Genomic DNA, 20,222 nt, shown 5'->3' with positions numbered 1-20,222 from the left:
AGTGAAGCACAGACTCAAATGTTCAGTGATTTGTTCAAGGTAACAAAACTAGTAAGAACCAACACTTAGGTAGAATACAAGTCCTTTGCCTCTTCACTGAGTTGCTTTTGCTGATACAAGCATCTGACATGGTCCCTCTCCTTAAGGAACTGAGGGTCTATTTTGGGAGACAAGCTATAATACACATAAAAATTTAAAATATGACTGTATATGATTAAGTACTGAAGTGTGTGCTACTGACAATATTATGGCCCTTCAAGGGGAGTGTATCAAAGTGAGCTGGTTTTATGAGGAGTCACATGAGCTGTGGAACAGGATTGTCTGGGATGGTAATGCTGTATAAACAAAAGAAAGGCTATAAAAATGAAGATACTATGTTTAGGTAATATTGTTCCATGATTGACAGGGTTGTTTGGTTGTTTTTTGTTTTTTGTTTTTTTGTGGGGGCTATAAAAATCTGAATGATTATTTAAGTATTTGGAATCTGGTATAACTTTGAATTAATCTCTAGTCTTTCCCATTCTGTTGTTTTCCTCTATTTCTTTGCATTGATCACTGAAGAAGGCTTTCTTATCTCTCCTTGCTATTCTTTGGAACTCTGCATTCAGATGGGTATATCTTTCCTTTTCTTCTTTGTCTTTAGCTTCTGTTCTTTTCTCGGCTCTTTGTAAGGCCTCCTCAAGACAATCATTTTGCCTTTTTGCATTTCTTTTTCTTGGGACTGGTCTTGATCACTGCCTTCCGTACAATGTCACAAACCTCCGTCCATAGTTCTTCCGGCACTTTGACTCTGTCTATCAAATCTAATCCCTTGAATCTATTTGTCACTTACACTGTATAATTGTAAGGGGTTTGATTTAGGTCATACCTGAATGGTCTAGTGGTTTTCCCTACTTTCTTCAATTCAAGTCTGAATTTTGCAATAAGGAGTTCATGATCTGAGCCATAGTCAGTTCCCTGTCTTGTTTTTGCTGACTATATACAGCTATTAAGAAGAGATGACAAGAATACACAGAAGAACTATACAAAAATATCTTACCGACCCAGATAATCATGATGCTGTGATCACCTACCTACAGCCAGACATCCTGGAGTGAAAAGTCAAGTGGGCCTTAGGAAGCATCACTACAAGCAAAGCTAGTGGAGGTGATGGAATTCCAGTTGAGCTATTTCAAACCTAAATGATGATGCTGTGAAAGTGCTGCACTCAATGTGCCAGCAAATTTGGAAAACTCAGCAGTGGCCACAGGACTGGAAAATGTCAGTTTTTATTCCAATCCCAAAGAAAGGAAATGCCAAAGAATGTTCCAACTACCACACAATTGCATTCATCTCACACTCTAGCAAAGTAATTGTTCAAAATTCTCCAAGCCAGGCTTTAGCAATATGTGAACCATGAACTTCCAGATGTTCAAGCTGGATGTAGAAAGGGCAGAGGAACCAGGGATCAAATTGCAAACATTCGTTGGATCATTGCAAAAGCAAGAGAGTTTCAGAAAAACATCTACTTCTGCTTTATTGACTATGCCAAAGCCTTTGACTGTGTGGATCACAACAAACTGTGGAAAATTCTTAAAGAGAAGGGAATAACAGACCACTTTACCTGCCTTCTGAGAAATCTGTATGCAGGTGAAGAAGCAACAATTAGAACTGGACATGCAACAACAGACTGGTTCCATATTGGGAAATGAGTATGTCAAGGCTGTATATTGTCATCCTGTTTATTTAACTTATATGCAAAGTACATTATGTGAAATGCTGGGTTGAATGAAGCACAAGCTGGAATCAAGATTGCTGGGAGAAATATCAATAACCTCAGATATGCAGATGACACCATCTTTATGGCAGAAAGTGAAGAAGAATTAAAGAGCTTATTGATGAAAGTGAAAGAGGAGAGTGAAAAAGCTGGCTTAAAACTCAACATTCAAAAAAGGAAGATCATGGTATCTGGTCCCATCATTTCATGGCAAATAGATGGGGAAACAATGGAAATAGTGACAGACTTTACTTTCTTGGGCTCCAAAATCACTGCAGATGGTGACTGCAGCCATGAAATCAAAAGATGCTTGCTCCTTGGAAGAAAGCTAAGACAAACCTAGACAGCATATTAAACAGCAGAGACATTGCTTTGCTGACAATGGTCCATCAGGTCAAAGCTATGGTTTTTCCGTGGTCATGTATGGATGTGAGAGTTGGACCATAAAGAAAGCTAAGTGCCAAAGAATTGATGCTTTTGAACTGTGGTGTTGGAGAAGACTCTTGAGAGTCCCTTGGACTGCAAGGAGATCCAACCAGTCAATCCTAAAGAAAATCAGTCCTGAATATTCATTGGAAGAACTGATACTGAAGCTGAAGCTCTAATACTTTGGCCACCTGATGCAAAGAACTGACTGATTTGAAAAGACCCTGATGCTGGGAAAGATTGAAGGCAAGAGGAGAAGGGGATGACAGAGGATGAGATGGTTGGATGGCATCACCAGCTCGATGGACTTGAGTTTGAGCACACTCTGGGAGTTGATGATGGACAGGGGGGCCTGGTGTGCTGCAGTCCATGGGGCCACATAAAGTCAGACATGACAGAGCAACTGAACTGAACTGATAACTTTGAAAAAATTACATTTGTGAACAAATAAAGATAATACCATAATGTAAAAGGTGAATGTTTGGCTTCCCTGTGTTGTGTAAAAGAAAATTCCAGAAACTAATGTTTACCATTCTCCTTTCTAGTTTCAGCTGTTTCAATTTGGGGAGAGACAGATATCTCAGTCTTGGATCAATGGAAAGCAAGTCTCACTGTGGACGATTTCCTTGAGAAGTATGTGTCCTTAACCCCAAATTTCCCCTTTACATCTAGAAGATGAATAGTAAGTTCCTCAGTTATCTAAGAGAAAAGATCCTTTCATTTGTATCCTCACAGGTTTTCCTCTTTTATCCAAAAAACAAGTCCTAGTCTGAACCACAAAGAAGAGTTTAATCAAAGTTATTTACAACCTCTTTTTTAAACCTTTCCCTCATTTATCACATATTAACAGTTTTCTGTGCATTTGTTTTGCAAGAGACAGAAATAAAACCAAGATGCTATTATGCTTTTAACAGTAAGTGAAATTTTGGTAGAAAGTATCTATAGAAAATCCTTTATATTAAAATCAGTCTTTTTATCATTGTAGTATAAATGCCGACTTAAGGCTATTTTCTAACATACTTTGTCAAAATGTTATTTATTAGTAGTCTAGTCATTTGTCAAATATTTATCAGATACCATGTTGTGTACTGGATACAGGATAAAAAAAATTAGATACAGTCTCTACTCTCAAAGAACGTAAGAAAATAGAGAATAAGAAATTTATAAATAAATAATACAATAGAATGTGGGAGGTACAATGACAGAGATAGGTACGCAGAGCATAATATGAGGAAGAACATCTAACCCATTCTATGTTGTTCAGGTAGACACAAAATAGAGATTTTAGTGCAAATGTAAATAATTTACTGTGTTGCATCACTTCATGCAAAGAGTTCTGATCAGACCCAAAGGGTTTTAGTAATTTGTTTTCCTTAGTTACATTTGAAAGAAACAAATGACCAACTTAAATGTGTCTAGGCACTAAGAGAAGCCCAATATACTATTTCTGTCATCTAGGAATTTAAAATCAGATTAGGAAGATAATATATGAACAGAAAAAATTGACAATGTTAAGAACTAAATGATAATATAAAATGACCCTCAAAAGGTCTATCACAAGGTATAAGGTCAATGCAAAGTATCTATCACAGGACTATACTCTAGAGCAGGGAAGATGCAAAAAGGTGTAGTGGAAAGAGCTTTGCAGTACAAACTAAAAGATGTGGATTGTAACTCTTCATTTGAAAAGTTAAGTACTAACTAGTCAACGAGCCATTTTCTCTCTCAGACCCTCACTTTTTATTTATTTTTGGCTGTACTGGGTCTTTGTTACCAGTAAGCATTCTCTAGTTACTGAGAGCAGGTGCCACTCTTTGTTGAGTTTCATGGGCTTCTCCTTACCGTGACTTTTCTTCTTGCAAAGCACAGGTTCTAGAGCCTTGGCTCAGTAGTGTGGCACATAGGCTTAGTTGCTCTGTGGCACATGGAATCTTCATGGACCAGGGATGGAACCTAAGTCGCCTGCACTGGCAGGTGGATTCTTAACTGCTAGACCACCAGGGAAGTCCCTGACCCTCACTTTCTGGTTCAGTATAAAGATGAAGGGGTCAGTGCTTCTCAAGCTTTAATTTACATATGAATCACCTGAGGATCCTGTTAAAAATGAAGATTCTGATTCAGTCGGTCTGTGTTGGGGCCTGAGATTCTACATGTCTAATACGCTCCTAAGTGTGCTGATGCTACTGGTCCAAGAACCTAGTTTGAGTCACAAGACACAAGATAATCTCTAAAATCTCTCTTCTCCCTATGAGTTAGATTGGTAGAGCTGTGCATTTATAAGCAGGAGAGATCAACTTCATAAAGAAGTGGAAATTGAGCTTGTGTTGGACAAAGGAGAAACTAACTTGAAAGAAAGCATTTCAAAGGAAACAGTACATCTGAAGATACAGAGGCAAGAACGTGCAATAAGTAATGATCAGGCTACTTTGGCGCACACAAGATTCTTGTATGAGAGAAATTTGAGGCCCTGAAGGAATGGGTGCCCTGTCATGTCTGACCCTCCATTCATTTTATGATGGAATCTGTGGCACCACCTAGGATAAAATTCACATTTCTCTGCCTCCCTATAGCCAAATAGCCATATGACTAAGCTCTTCCCAAAGCATATAAGCAAAAGGGACTTACGCAGTTTCTGGAGAATGGCTTAAAAGAAAGCAGCGTGTTTTTCTCCTTCACATTTTCTCCATCCTGATGTTAGAATGCAGATGTTGGCTGCAGCAACCACCTTGGAGTATACATGACAAGGACTAAGTCTAGGAATGGCAGAGTCGAACAAAAGGAGTCTCAGTCCCTCATGAATTGTGAAACCACCTTACTAGCCATGACCTTCCACCATCCTTGTGTGTGTGTTAGCCATCATTAGTTTCAAGTTTGTCTCATGAAGTAAAATTTAACTTTTAATGAACTTTATTTTTTAGAGCAGTTTTTGGTTCAGAGCAAAACTGAGCAGAAGGTTTAGCAGGCTTTCCCAAATTGAAATTTAATTTTAAATTCAGGAGCTTTGTTATCTAATGGAAATTAAGATCCCATAGGTTAAGAGTTTAGTCCTATGAAACTGCCCCTGCACCCTACACTTCAGAGGCCATTTGCAAGGTTATCACCTGTGCTTCTGACTGACCAGCTATAGATCAGAGATTCCAACAACCCCCTCTTTGTGTTCAATCAACTTGCTGGATTCATAGACTCCAGCAACTGTGAATTCTAGACTTATAGAATTCACAGGAATATTTTACTTACTGAATTACTGGTTTACTATAGAAGGGTATAATTCAGAAACAGTCAGACGGAAGAGACAGATAGGGCAAGATATGGGGAAAGGTCATGGAACTTCCGTGTTCTCTCCCATCACCCTACTTTCCCAGAACCTCCATGTGTTCACCAACCTGGACGTTTTCTTAACCCAGTCCTTCTGTGTTTTTACGAAGGCTTCATTACATGGGCAGGATTGATTACATGGTTGGTTACTGGCAGTTGATTCAACTTCCAGTCCCTCTCCCCTTCCTGGAGGTCAGAGGAGTGGAACTGAAAGTTGCAATCTTCTAATCACATGGTTGGTTCTCCTGGCAACCAATCACCAGCCTTACGTGCTTCCCAAAAGTTACCGTATTAACATAACAAAAGTCAACTTTAGCACTTAAGAAAGTCCAATGACCTTAGGAGCTTTGTGCAAGAAATGGATATGAAGACCAAACATATATCTCTTATTATAAATCACAATATCACACATATATATGTAATCCTTTGTGACCAGCCTCTTTTACTTGGCATAATGTTTTTAAGATTCATCCCTGGGTCAGGAAGATCCCCTGGAGAAAGAAATGGCTATCCACTTCAGTATTCTTACTTGGAGAATTCCATGAACAAAGGAGTCTGGAGGGCTACAGTCTATGGGGTTTCAAAGAGACATGACTGAGTGACTAACACTTTTTTATTTTGTAGCATGTATCAGCACTTCATTTTTTATGATCAAATAATATTCCAGTGTATGAATATACCACATTTTATTTATCCATTCATCAGTCGATGGACATTTGTTTCCACTTTTTGGCTCTTATGAGTAATGCTGCTATAAGCAATTGTTGTTTTTTGGTAAGTATGTCCAACTCTGCAACCCCATGAACTGCAACATGCCAGGCTTTCCTGTCCTTCACTATCTCCCAGAGTTTGCTCAAACTCATGTCTACTGAGTCGGTGATGCCATCCAATCATCTCATCCTCTGTTGCTTCCTTCTCTTGCTCTCACTCTTTCCCAGCATCAGGGTCTTTTCCAATAAGTCGGCTCTTTGCATTAGGTGGCCAAAATATTGGAGCTTCAGCTTCAGCCTTTTCAATGAATATTCAGAGTTGATTTCCTTTAGGATTGACAATCTCCTTCCTGTCCAATAAGCTCTCAAAAATCTTATCCAGCACCACAGTTCAAAAGCATCACTTCTTTGGCGCTCAGCCTTCTTTATGGTCCAACTCTCATCTGTACATGACTACTGGAAAAACCATAGCTTTGCAAGCAGATTCTTTACTGTCTGAGTCACCAGGGAAGCCCCATAAACAGTTGTGGACAAGTTTTTATGCAGATATAGGATTTTATCTCTCCAGTAGTTAAATTGCTAGATCTTATGGAACTGATGGTAACTTTGTAAATACTTCTTTTCCATGCAGATGTACCATTTTATATTCCCACTCAGTTCAGTTCAGTCGCTCAGTCATGTCCAACTCTTTGCAACCCCATGAATCAAAGCATGCCAGGCCTCCCTGTCCATCACTAGCTCCCGGAATTCACTCAAACTCATGTCCATCGAGTCGGTGACGCCATCCAGCCATCTCATCCTCTGTCGTCCCCTTCTCCTCCTGCCCCCAATCCCTCCCAGCATCAGGGTCTTTTCCAATGAGTCAACTCTTCGTATGAGGTGGCCAAAGTATTGGAGTTTCAGCTTCAGCATTAGTCCTTCCAATGAACACCCAGGACTGATCTCCTTTAGGATGAACTGGTTGGATCTCCTTGCAGCCCAAGGGATTCTCAAGAGTCTTCTCCAACACCACAGTTCAAAAGCATCAATTCTTCGGCGCTCAGCTTTCTTTATGAAGGTTACAATTTATATCCTGCCAACACTTGTTATCTGTCTTTTTAATTATAACCATCCTAGTGAATGGCTCATTGCATGTCACTGTAGTTTTGATTTTCATTTCCCTGATGGCTAATGATGTTGAACTTCTTTTCCTTTAATTATTGGCTGTTAATATATCTTCCTTGGATAAATGACAATTCAAGTTCTTTGCCATTTTTAAATTATGTTATATGCCTTTTTATTATTGAGGTTTAAGAGTTCCTTATGTATTCCAGATCCAAGTCTCTTATTAGATATTTGATTTGCTAATATTTTCTCCTGTGGATTGCCTTTTCACTCCCTTGATGGTATCCTTTCAAGCAGAAAATGTTTTGGATTTTGATGAAGTTCAATTTATCTAATTTTTCTTTTGTTATTTGTACTTTTGGTGTCAAATCTAAGAAGGCTTTACCTAAACTAAAGTCACAAGAATTTACTCCTTTATTTTCTTATACGAGTTTGCCTGTGATTTGTTTTTTTAAGACACACAACAGTTCATGAAATGTTTCAGTTATTGGTGGGTTATGCATTTCATCATTGGTATCCCATTTCACGTAGAATAAAATCCAGTGTTCTTATCAAGTCCTCTAAGATCCAGCATGATCTTGTCCTTACCCACCTGTCTAACCTTACTCAGTTCCAGTCAACCTGACCTTTCTGCTTTTCTTTGACTATGACACTTGGTCCTCTACTCTGAGCCTCTGTATGGCTTGCTCTTTACCATGATTCAGGTAACTGTAGCTCCTCAGAAGGCCGTTCACTAACTACTCTCTCTAAAACATACCTTATGTTATCCCTCTGGCTATTACTTGATGTCCTAATATCTCATTTTATTTCACTCATAAGAGTTTTTCACCACCTGACATTACGTCATTTACCTATTTATTTGTCTATCATCCCATTATCATGTAAAACTTTATGAGGGCAAGGACACTGGTTTGTTCACCTCTCCACACTCAATGCCTAAAATGGTTCCAGCACATTGTAGACACTCAATAAATATTTCTTTGCAGTTAAGGAATTAGTGAACAAGAGTGGATGAATTTACCCAAAAAAGAATGATATAGAAAGAAAGCAAAGACAATGCAGACTGAAAGCCCAGGAAACATCAGGATCTTCAAGTTAGGCAGAGGAGGAGGTACCAGTGAACAAAAAATAGATAATATTGGACAAGGAGGGAGAAAGAAGACATGGAAATACTGGTCTTTAAAGATCACTTATGGTGAGGGAAAGAGAATTGACAGGGTTTTCTCAAAACTATAGTACCAGGCTTCTGTGGTGGCTCAGTGGTAAAGAATCTGCCTGCCAGTGCAGAAGACTTGGGTTCAGTCCCTAATCCAGGAAGATCCTGCATGCTGGGGAGCAACTAAGCCCCTGTGCCACAACTACTGAGCCCGCGTGCCACAACTGCTGAAGCTTGCACTCCCTAGAGCCTGTGCTCCGCAACAAGAGAAGCCCCCACAAAAGAAGTCCGTGCGCCACAACTACAGAGTAGCCCCTGCTGGCAGCAACTAGAGAAATGCCCGTGCAGCAGCAAACACCCAGCACAGCCAAAAATAAATAAATAACATTATATTTAAAAAATAAAAAAATCTACAGTACCAATGATTACTATTAATTATTGTCTCTGTCAGTCATATTTACTTTAAAGTAGCTATCTAAGCACTAAATTTAGAAGTCTCTAAAGATCCACATGGAAATTATCTTGATTTTGGTTCTTTCGGTCTGTGTATTACGGCTCAGTATTTTAGGATATCATAAAAATATATATTAGAATATGTACCCGAATTGCCAATAGTATATTTATTTATTGGAAAATTCAGTAGAAAGGTCTCTTTTAAGTTCAAATATCCTGATGATATAAACAATGATGGATATATCTGGGTCAGTCAGGAAACAAGCAAGGTACAGGTAGGGTCAAGGGAACCAAAAAAAAGTTCCCAAGACTCGCAATGCCTGAAAGTTATTACCACCCTAAGCTTGAAGAAGAAAGGGGACTGAAGTAACCAACACAGTAAGAACTGTAGCTACAAGAGAGATGCTGTGTGATTAAAGATGTAACTGTTGGTTGAAGAATGTAACTATCTCTCCAAACTGTGGCCCCAAAAGGAAGAATAATATTTCAACCTATTTATTTTCCCACCTTTGATCTCCTGCCAATGCTTCCATTGGCTAAATCCAACCAGAAGACTAGGCAAGGGAGTTTAGTTAGTTCATTGAGATCAGTCTCCTAGGATGTAGAACAGGATATAAAAGGTTGAATAATGACATGGAAAAGCAGACATTGACTATCCAGTACAAGGACATTTTGGCAATGCGTGTGTGGCCAAGTCTAAAAATCTATATATCTTTAACCTCATCATTCCCATTTTTAGAAATTGCATTTTGAGAAAACAGATAAGTACACAGAGATATTCCTTGCATTGTTGCTCATAATAGCAAACAATTATAACAAATTTAAATTTCCAGTAACAGGGAACTAGTTGAAAAAATTGTTTAACTATATGGGATCTTGTTCATCCACTCAAAAAATGAAGTGAATGTACATTGACTGACATGTAAATGTGCTCACGCTTCATTGCTTAGTAGAAAAGAACAGGTTACAAAATACTATGTATATGAATCCACTTTTGTTTAAAAATATTCAAAAATAATTGATAAAATACATACTTTTTAAATTCATCTCTTGAATGATGGATCTATGGGTAATGTTTCTCTTTATCTGTTGGAATTTGGTAACTTTCTACAGTGAACATGTATTATTCGTTAATAAAGATGTTTTAAAATAAGACATACACAAAATCAGTAATTTTAATATATCATAGAAAAACAGTTACAGGAATGGTGACCCAGCTTAACTGTGAATTTGATGAAATTGTTCCAAGTTCAAACCCAAACTCCCAAACCGAAGTAGAGGAAGCCAGCTTGTATACCCATAAGGAATACAATGAATTCTTTACTCTTGTCAGCTGCTTAGAAAAACGTCCATCACTTCAAGCACAAGGTAAAACATTTATTATTTTCATTGTTATAAAACATTTCTTACTAATATATAAATTTTCATTTCAGTGATTTTTTTTGTTTTACTGGATTTTTAAATTTTTTTATTTTGCTAAAGATATCCACCTGCAAAATTGAAATTCAAAGCTTTGCCACATTAGCAAAATATTTTCTTTCATATTAATCTCCTTTTTGTAATTTAGTTGTTTTTGGAGTTTAAGTGTGCTGGGCTTCAAAATAGCCTCAGAGGTTTCATCAAAGGTTGCTCACAACATATTGCTATAGTGATATTAGCATCTCTTTAGCGATTTGATGATATGACAATCTGGTATAACATTAAATTATTAGATTATTAAGTGATAGTTATATTTTATTTTCCCATTTATTCTGAAGATTTTCAATCTTATCTAATTTATGTGAAACCATAATTCAACGTGGAGATAAAATAGTTGCAGTGTTAGGTCAGGAAGTTCACTCAGTTTTTATGAATTTACAGTAAGTAATACTTAAAAATATGTTTAATCCAAATTATATTCTAAATCTGATGTTGTAAAATGTTTATCCAATTGTGACTGGCAAAAAATCATATTTTTACTTGCATTTTTAAAATTATTGGTATTCAGTGTTCATTTGCATATTTTTATTTTGTGAAATGATTCTTTTTGTCTCTTTTTTTATTCTTGTATTTTATCTTTATATATCAATGGTATTAATAACCCCAAATATATTTAACCTGAACCTAACCATTCCCTTTATGATTTCTATCATACTTGTTTTTATACTTAGAAAATTCTTCCTTGTAGTAAATAAATATTTATTTATATTTTTACTTAAAGTTTCCTTTAAGATTTTAGAATATGATTAAAAGTAAAATTTTTTAAAAATCCCAAATGTTTTGGCAGTGGTCCCAGTATTATTTGGGGAATCCTCTTTGCTTTCCCCATTGATTAGAAATGTCACTTACATTATATGCCAAATCCTTATCCAAATTATACTTTGTTTCTGGATATTCTAGTATGTTTTACTGACTTGCCTATTATTGTGTCAATATCATACAGTTTTAACTATTTAATATACAAATATAACATGTATTAATAGTCTTTTCCCCCCTACTCTCACATCTATATTCTTCCAGATTTACTTTGTAATCAGTTTTCCAAATTCCAAGACAGACTTCTTGAGAAATTGAAACTTTTTTTTTTTTCTCTAATTTTATTTTATTTTTAAACTTTACATAATTGTATTAGTTTTGCCAAATATCAAAATGAATCCGCCACAGGTATACATGTGTTCCCCATCCCGAACCCTCCTCCCTCCTCCCTCCCCATACCATCCCTCTGGGCCGTCCCAGTGCACCAGCCCCCAGCATCCAGCATCATGCATCGAACCTGGACTGGCAACTCGTTTCCTACATGATATTTTACATGTTTCATTGCCATTCTCCCAAATCTTCCCACCCTCTCCCTCTCCCACAGAGTCCATAAGACTGTTCTATACATCAGTGTCTCTTTTGCTGTCTGGTACACCGGGTTATTGTTACCATCTTTCTAAATTCCATATATATGCGTTAGTATACTGTATTTATGTTTTTCCTTCTGGCTTACTTCACTCTGTATAATAGGCTCCAGTTTCATCCACCTAATTAGAACTGATTCAAATGTATTCTTTTTAATGGCTGAGTAATACTCCATTGTGTATATGTACCACAGCTTTCTTATCCATTCATCTGCTGATGGACATCTAGGTTGCTTCCATGTCTTGGCTATTATGAGAAATTGAAACTTTTTAATTTTACCGTAGTTAACCTTTTTTAGCCAGGAAAATGGTTTATTTTGCCTTTTCTTCAAGTTTTGTTGTTTTTGCTTCTGTTTATTGGTAATGATCCTCGGTAACGTTTTACGGTATCTTCCATAGACATTCGACACACTTCTGGTGTTTATTTCTCAATATTTGTATGTTTGTGGCCATAATGAACACGTTTTTCCAGTAATTTTTGACTAGGTTCATATATATATATATATGTATGTATGTATGTATGTATGTATATGAATTTGAAAACCATTGATTTTATAGTTTTTATCAGTTTAGTGAACTCAATTGTTTTCATTTCATTGTATTGGGTTTTCTGCCAAGAATAACCCCATCCTCTCCTGTCAGTAGATCTCCTTTTTGCTTTTTTTTCATAGCTAACTAGCCAAAATTTTGTTTCCTCATGACAACCTAACACTCCTCTACAGTAGAGGAAAGCAGTCTCCTCATATCTGTATTGGTACATATACTAGTGTAATAAGGTAAGAAATCCAGGGTATGCGTATAGCCATAAGAATGTAAGGAAGTAGCACCTCTGTTAAAACCTTTGTACAGGTAAAAAGAACATCGGTTGTGGTGTGATGCTGCCCTCAGGTGGCTCAACAAAACAGAATGGTTAGGAAAAAAAGACCTCAAAACTAATGAGGTGTCCCCATGGTACTCCCAGAAGTACTAGGATGAGCCTTTAGGAAGGAAAGACAGCTAGAGGGTCAGTGTTTCAAAATGGAAGTGGAGATGGGGATATAAATGAATGATTTTTGAGTCTTTACAATTAATATGACTTCATTAATATTTAAAGAATGGATGTACTAATGAACCTTCTTTAATTATCTCAGCTAAAGCTTGCTTAGACATGGTGCTGATTGACCAACTTTCTCTGGCGTATCATGGGATGTTCTCAGCCACAGGATTGTCGGGAACTTAACAAGTTCTGATAAACAATCTCTTAGGAGGATAATTTACATAACAATTTCTCTTTTGGTATTTTAAGTTAGCACCAGGCAAAGGCATGGTCTTGGCCTGCCTACTCTACACCATGTATTTATTAAGTACATGTGTACCAATGATGTATCAAATAGTTGGTCAGGGGAGACCTCACTTCATACTACCCTTCTCTCATACCATTTAAAATTACTTAACTGAAAGGCCACTGCCCAGAAAAAAAGACCTTTGCTCCCCCTTCCATCCCTGGGCCTAGAAACTGCTAAAGCACTGATGCTATGTTAGCTAAGATTCTAAAGTGATTCAAACATGATAGATAGAGTGAGGAGAGGAGAAGCCTGTGTTTCAGGTTTTGAACATGAAACCTGTTTCAAACCTGTGTTTCAAACACAACACGAAGCAGTTGTGTTTTCTAACATGTAAGCTATATCACGCTTCTCTAGTAGATACTTTGCTATATAGCTTTCATTGTAGTTAATTTTATAACAAATGTGTTTGAACGACTTTAGAGTGCTAGAATCAGAGTTGGTCTCATTTGTAGGCTTTTTAGACCATCTCCAGTCCCTAGTATGAGTCTCTGGAGATGAATTGGAGACCTTACGAGATAAAATAATGTAGAGAAGCAAAGACTGGGATCAGCAAAAGTCAAATGCTTTTATCTCTTTACAGTCTTGCTAAGGCTAACTAACTAGTTTGAGGCATAAGACCACAAGATAGCTTCCTCCATTGATTACATTAATTTTATTGGGGGAAAAAAATATGAGCCCTTACAACTCTTTCAGGATATTTGGTTACTACTCAGTGTACTGTACTGTGCTTAATTGATTGCTGAGTCATGTCTGACTCTTTGTGACACCATGGACTGAAGCCCACCAGGCTCCTCTGTTCAGGGGATTCTCCAGACAAGAATACTGGAGTGTATAGCCATTTCTTTCTCCAAGGGATCTTTCCAACCCAGGGATGGAACCTGGGTATCTTGCATTGCAGGCAGATTCTTTACCATTTGAGCTACAGGGAAGCCCTACTCAATGTACTGAGTGTGAAAGTGTTAGTCACTCAGTTGTGTCCGACTCTGCGACCCCATGGACTGTGGCTCACCAGCTTTCTCTGTCCATGGAATTCTCCAGGCAAGAATACTGGAGTGAGTTGCCATGCCCTGTACTAAACCATGTTAAATTTTACTGAGCTGCTACGTCTATACCAGTCCCATGCTACATGATTTATTTGCACAGTACAATGAAGAACTAAAGACTTTAAAATATGTTTGACTATTATGGATAAAATAAGCTACAACGATACATTGTACAACAGGGGGGAACAGAGCCAATATTTTATAATAACTATAGGTAGCTGCTGCTGCTGCTAAGTCGCTTCAGTCGTGTCCGACTCTGTGCGACTCCATAGATGGCAGCCCACCAGGCTCCTCTGTCCCTGGGATTCTCCAGGCAAGAACACTGGAGTGGGTTGCCATTTCTTCCTCCAATGCATGCACGCATGCTAAGTCGCTTTAGTCATGTCCGACTTTGTGCGACCCTATGGACAGCAGCCCACTAGGCTCCTCTGTCCACGGGATTCTCTACGCAAGAATACTGGAGTGGGTTGCCATTTCCTTCTCCAAACTATAGGTAGAGTATAACCTTTAAAAATTGTGAATCAGTGTATTATATACCTGTAACTTACATAATATTGTACATCTACCATTCCTTAAATAACTAAATAAATAAAATGTGTTTGTCAACCCCAACTGTATCAATGGCTGACTACAGTAATTACCTAGATCCTTTTGTATAACTTTTAGATTTGTTCTTATTCTGTTATATTTCTTGTTTATTTTCAGATTTGTCCATTGATGAAGAAATAGTTTTTGTAAATTATTTGACGGCCTATAAAAGTCAGCTACCAACTTTGCACACTCTGTTGAGTAGGCTAAAACTATTTTTAGTAAAGGATCCCTTGCCAGATTTCAAAGCACAGATCCCCACAGAAGCTAAATTTTTCAGGTACTTAATTGCCCAGTGTCGTAAATATTTTTAAGAGGAGAAAATATTCTTTGTATGTTCACAAGTCTAGATGCTATCAATCATGGTATTTTATTATTACCTCAAGTCTAATTTTAATCACTATATGTTTTGACTAACTACATTTGGTATGTACCTTACTAAAAAGTAAACACTAATTTAATGTTTTATTTTTTGTTAAGGGAGTGTTTCTCTCTTCAAGGAGATGTAAAATGTTTGGTGGAAGAAGATTTTTACATGGATAAAGAGGACTTTTGTCAGGAGAAACTGAAAGATACAGTAGGTTTAAATGAAGCTGTAGTATTTGCTTTCAGTAATTTTTAAACTAAAGTTAGTAAATCATACTTTTATAAGTTGTAGTAATACAATTGGCCATCTACTGTTGTCAAGTTAAAAAACTTGATAATGGGTTGAACATGTATCAATTAAAGAGTCAAATATACTTCAGAGATAGCAGTCTAAACCTTAGCTATGCATTGAAATTACTTGATAAATTTTAATAAAATTCTGAAGCCTGGGTCCTATTCAGATGTATTCTGATCTAATTGGTCTGGTGTGCATCCCAGGTATAGGGAATTTTAAAACCTCTCCCAATAATTTTAATCAATATACCTGGTATAGGACACTAAGAGGTTATATGTACATTGGTCTTAAGGCATTTAAAGGTTTCTATTTTTTACAAACAAAAACTTTAACACACATGTAAAAATATTAATTCACCTGTTAGCTCCTTTTCTCCAGTCTCCTTCTTCTTCCCCTGTTAATTCTGAGAGCTATGCATATATAGTCTCACGTGTTGAAGAATCCAGTTCTGTTGGAATGAGAGAGAAACAAACTCTATGAAATGCAGTAAAAATCCATTCCATTTCACCTACTCTTTTTACTCCATTCACCAACTCTCATTTGCTGCAGTGATTGCTTTAACTTAGAATTTTGAAATGTTACTAACACAAAAGAAAATATTTCTGTATCTAAGGATATTGTACATCACTAATGGAAACAGTGGCCATGAAGGATTTTATTCAGACAGAAAATTGCTTGTAATATATTTTTTTTGGCTGCTAGACTTCCTTTTAAAATAAAATGTCTGCTGAGCATTAAAATTTTTGAGTGTGGATTTAGTTTTTAAATTACACCAATTAAGCAAATGTATCTTTTTGTGAACTCAGAAATATTTATTTGGAAAGTCTCACTAAAAACTTGTCTTACCTATATATTATTTTAGTCATCAACTTTGCTTGAATGTGAATTGTTAGTACCTATAAGCCACAAACAAGAAGTTGATATTCCATCACTCTCAGAACTGAAAGAGTCATTAAACGTAATGCCAGAAATAATAAATTATGCAGACGAAAATGAAAACCTTTCCAAAACAGGTGAGAATTAAATGGGTGTGTTTGAATATAAAAGGGCAACATTTGGAATCATGGTGATAGAGATGTTCTATGTCCAACTTCAGTGTTAGTATACTGATTGTGATGTTGTACAAAGTTTTGCAAGATGTTACCCTTTTACATGAAATCTCTGTACATTATTTTTATAATTCCACATGAATCTATAATTATGTCAAAATTAAAATATAATTTCAAAAGGCCTCCCAAAAATCTATTACTTGTTAGAACTTCTTAATAATGTTTGTTACAAAAGTTCTTGTTCATTAAACCTTTTCTGAACCTTCAGATTTTTAAAAAGTTTCCTGTAAGTTTAGACAACAAAAAATCTCAAAATTATTATTGATAAAACTCTTTTCTCATTGTCTTCTCTTTGTATACTTACACGCTTAAAATGTCTCAAATTAAACTATTTCAAGGTAATTATACAAATAGAGCTAAAGCACATATGGCTATATTAATTTTTTGAGTTATTTAACAGTGACAAAATGTTAACAACTTGTATGCTGACTTTAGAGACTCACAGTAAGGTTATGATTCATGGATCAGATGACTGGGAGAGTCATAACCTGGAATTTAGATGGTTTCTTCCTAGTTAAACATAGTAAATATTGTTGAAGTCTTCTAATATAATTTGAGCCCACATATTTAATGCTCCTCTTATAAATTCCAATTGAAATAATCAAAGATATATAATACTAGGAAAGAGTGAAGGGGGATTTGTGATTCCATTGAAAATAGGGATGCTTGCCATCAACATACTTGAAAGCATTCTTGCAGACAAGACTAAATCAAGGGGATTACTGCTCAGCGTGCAAGTCAAGCAAGGTTACGAAAAGGCAACCTGAGTAAATGGATCAAATTTATACTAGAACTTGAACATCTAGCAAAGCTCAAAACCACAGGTAGCCCATGGGCTTTTTAGAAGGATACAAATCTATGAATGCTAATGGAAAGCACAAGTGACTTTATTGAATGACTGTGGTGTTACACTCTCAGCCTTTACTTGGCCCTGATGGTGATAGTTTAGTCGTTCAGTTGTGTCTGGCTCTTTGCAACCCTATGGACTGTAGTCTGCCAGGTTCCACTGTCCATGGGGTTTTCGAGGCAAGAATAGTGGAGTGTGGGTTGCCGCTTCCTTCTTCAGGGAGACTTCCCAATCCAGGGATCAAACCCGGTATCCTGTATTGCAGGCAGTTTCCTGCATTGCAGGCAGATTCTTTACCAACTGAGCCACTAGGGAAGCTTCTTACTTGGCTCTGCTGCTGCTGCTGCTGCTGCTAAGTCGCTTCAGTCGTGTGCGACTCTGTGCGACCCCAGAGACGGCAGCCCACCAGGCTCCCCCATCCCTGGGATTCTCCAGGCAAGAACACTGGATTGGGTTGCCATTTCCTTCTCCAATTCATGAAAGTGAAGAGTGAAAGTGAAAACGCTCAGTCGTGTCCGACTCTTAGCGACCCCATGGACTGCAGCCTACCAGGCTCCTCCGTCCATGGGATTTTCTAGGCAAGAGTACTGGAGTAGGGTACCATTGCCTTCTTACTTAGCTCTAATGGTGACTAAATGACTCCTCAGAGGAGTCATTGAGGAATGAACTGAGGAATGAACAGTTCACTAAGGAATGAACAAGATTACAGAAAACTGGAAGGAATGATGCTAAAGCTGAAACTCCAGTACTTTAGCCACCTCATGCGAAGAGTTGACTCATTGGAAAAGACTCTGATGCTGGGAGGGATTGGAGGCAGGAGGAGAAGGGGAAGACAGAGGATGAGATGGCTGGATGGCATCACTGACTCGATGGACGTGAGTCTGGGTGAACTCCGGGAGTTGGTGATGGACAGGGAGGCCTGGTGTGCTGCGATTCATGGGGTCACAAAGAGTCGACACGAATGAGCGACTAAACTGACTGAATATCATAGTACTTTTGCTGATAATAGACTTGCTTTTTTTTGTCTTTTCAGATCTTACTATCAAGCATGGAGTTGACCTTGAGGATATAAAATGCAGCTCCATAGAAATTATGGCCATTCAAAATCAATATGAAACAGAGTACAGGCAACCAGGTAGAAATTTTGAATAAACCACTGAGTTTATCAGGGGATATCTATATATGATGTAAAAGTACAATACATTCACATATAAAGTCTACTAAAAGACAGTTTTCATGTTTAAAACTTGATTATTGCAAACCAAGTTCTTTTATCTATCCCTTACATTTGTTCCTATCATTAACATCCTTCTAGCATCAAAATTGAATAATATATAGAGGGGAGTTACAAAGATTGAAGAAGAAGAGTGAAGGAAATAGCATTAATATTAAAAGCAGAAATCTTATAATTTTATAGTTCAGTAATAAAATTCTGAAAGAGATGGGAATACCAGACCACCTGACCTGCCTCTTAAGAAACCTATATGCAGGTCAGGAAGCAACAGTTAGAACTGGACATGGAACAACAGACTGGTTCCAAATAGGAAAAGGAGTACGTCAAGGCTGTATATTGTCACCCTGCTTATTTAACTTATATGCAGAGTACATCATGAGAAACGCTGGGCTGGAAGAAACACAAGCTGGAATCAAGACTGCCGGGAGAAATATCAATAACCTCAGATATGCAGATGACACCACCCTTATGGCAGAAAGTGAAGAGGAACTCAAAAGCCTCTTGATGAAAGTGAAAGAGGAGAGTGAAAAAGTTGGCTTAAAGCTCAACATTCAGAAAACAAAGACCATGGCATCCGGTCCCATCACTTCATGGGAAATAGATGGGAAAAGAGTGGAAACAGTGCCAGACTTTATTTTTCTGGGCTCCAGAATCACTGCAGATGGTGACTGCAGCCATGAAATTAAAAGACGCTTACTCCTTGGAAGAAAAGTTATGACCAACCTAGATAGCATATTGAAAAGCAGAGACATTACTTTGTCAACAAAGGTCCATCTAGTCAAGGCTATGGTTTTTCCAGTGGTCATGTATGGATGTGAGAGTTGGACTATAAAGAAAGCTGAGCACTGAAGAATTGATGCTTTTGAACTGTGGTGTTGGAGAAGACTCTTGAGAGTCCCTTGGACTGCAAGGAGATCCAACCAGTCCATTCTAAAGGAGATCAGCCCTGGGTGTTCTTTGGAAGGAATGATGCTAAAGCTGAAACTCCAGTACTTTGGCCACCTTGTGTGAAGAGTTGACTCATTGGAAAAGACTCTGATGCTGGGAGGGATTGGGGGCAGGAGGAGAAGGGGACGACAGAGGATGAGATGGCTGGATGGCATCACCGACTCGATGGACGTGAGTTTGAGTGAACTCTGGGAGATGGTGATGGACAGGGAGGCCTGGCATGCTGCAGTTCATGGAGTTGCAAAGAATCGGACACGACTGAGCGACTGAACTGAACTGAACTGAATAAAATTTTACCTCAATATTAACAATCTTGCTGACCGTTATTACAGTTTTATAAATTTAACTTTTTAATACCCAAAGCAATCCTATCATTATTGTTAATATTACTATCTTACCAAATTTGGAAGGTCAGAATCATCTTTTATTCCACTGTAATGCCAGACTATGTTGCTTTCGAACTGTGCTGACAATACTGTTAGTTACATTTTTATATGGATCAAATTAATCATCTATTTGGAAGTATGCTGTTTTATTTATGAGAGTGATAGAAACACATTGGCTCTGTATCATAAATGATTATTATTTTTTCAAACCCACTCTATAAAAATATAATTTTGTGCTAGCCCACCTAGTCTCCAGACATTTTAAGGTGAAGAATTACTCTC

At 37.4% G+C, this 20,222-nt stretch overlaps 1 protein-coding gene across 1 annotated transcript in view; it reads left to right on the top strand.

Annotated features, from left to right (window-relative positions):
• The first annotated feature begins 247 nt into the window (after positions 1-247).
• Positions 248-20,222, top strand: part of SHOC1 (shortage in chiasmata 1) — a 78,180-nt gene continuing 58,205 nt past the window's right edge. Inside the window, exons 1-7 of the mRNA XM_027550241.1 lie at positions 248-329; positions 2,728-2,815; positions 10,110-10,288; positions 14,873-15,035; positions 15,236-15,350; positions 16,279-16,429; positions 18,406-18,507. Of these exons, the coding sequence (XP_027406042.1) occupies positions 248-329; positions 2,728-2,815; positions 10,110-10,288; positions 14,873-15,035; positions 15,236-15,350; positions 16,279-16,429; positions 18,406-18,507 (880 nt within the window). The remainder of the gene's footprint in view (positions 330-2,727; positions 2,816-10,109; positions 10,289-14,872; positions 15,036-15,235; positions 15,351-16,278; positions 16,430-18,405; positions 18,508-20,222) is intronic.

The sequence above is a fragment of the Bos indicus x Bos taurus genome, chromosome 8, assembly GCF_003369695.1.
Source record: "Bos indicus x Bos taurus breed Angus x Brahman F1 hybrid chromosome 8, Bos_hybrid_MaternalHap_v2.0, whole genome shotgun sequence".
Taxonomy (NCBI): Eukaryota; Metazoa; Chordata; class Mammalia; order Artiodactyla; family Bovidae; genus Bos; species Bos indicus x Bos taurus.
The sequence above is the reverse complement of the archived record's forward strand: the minus strand, read 5'-3'. Positions and strand labels throughout refer to the sequence as shown.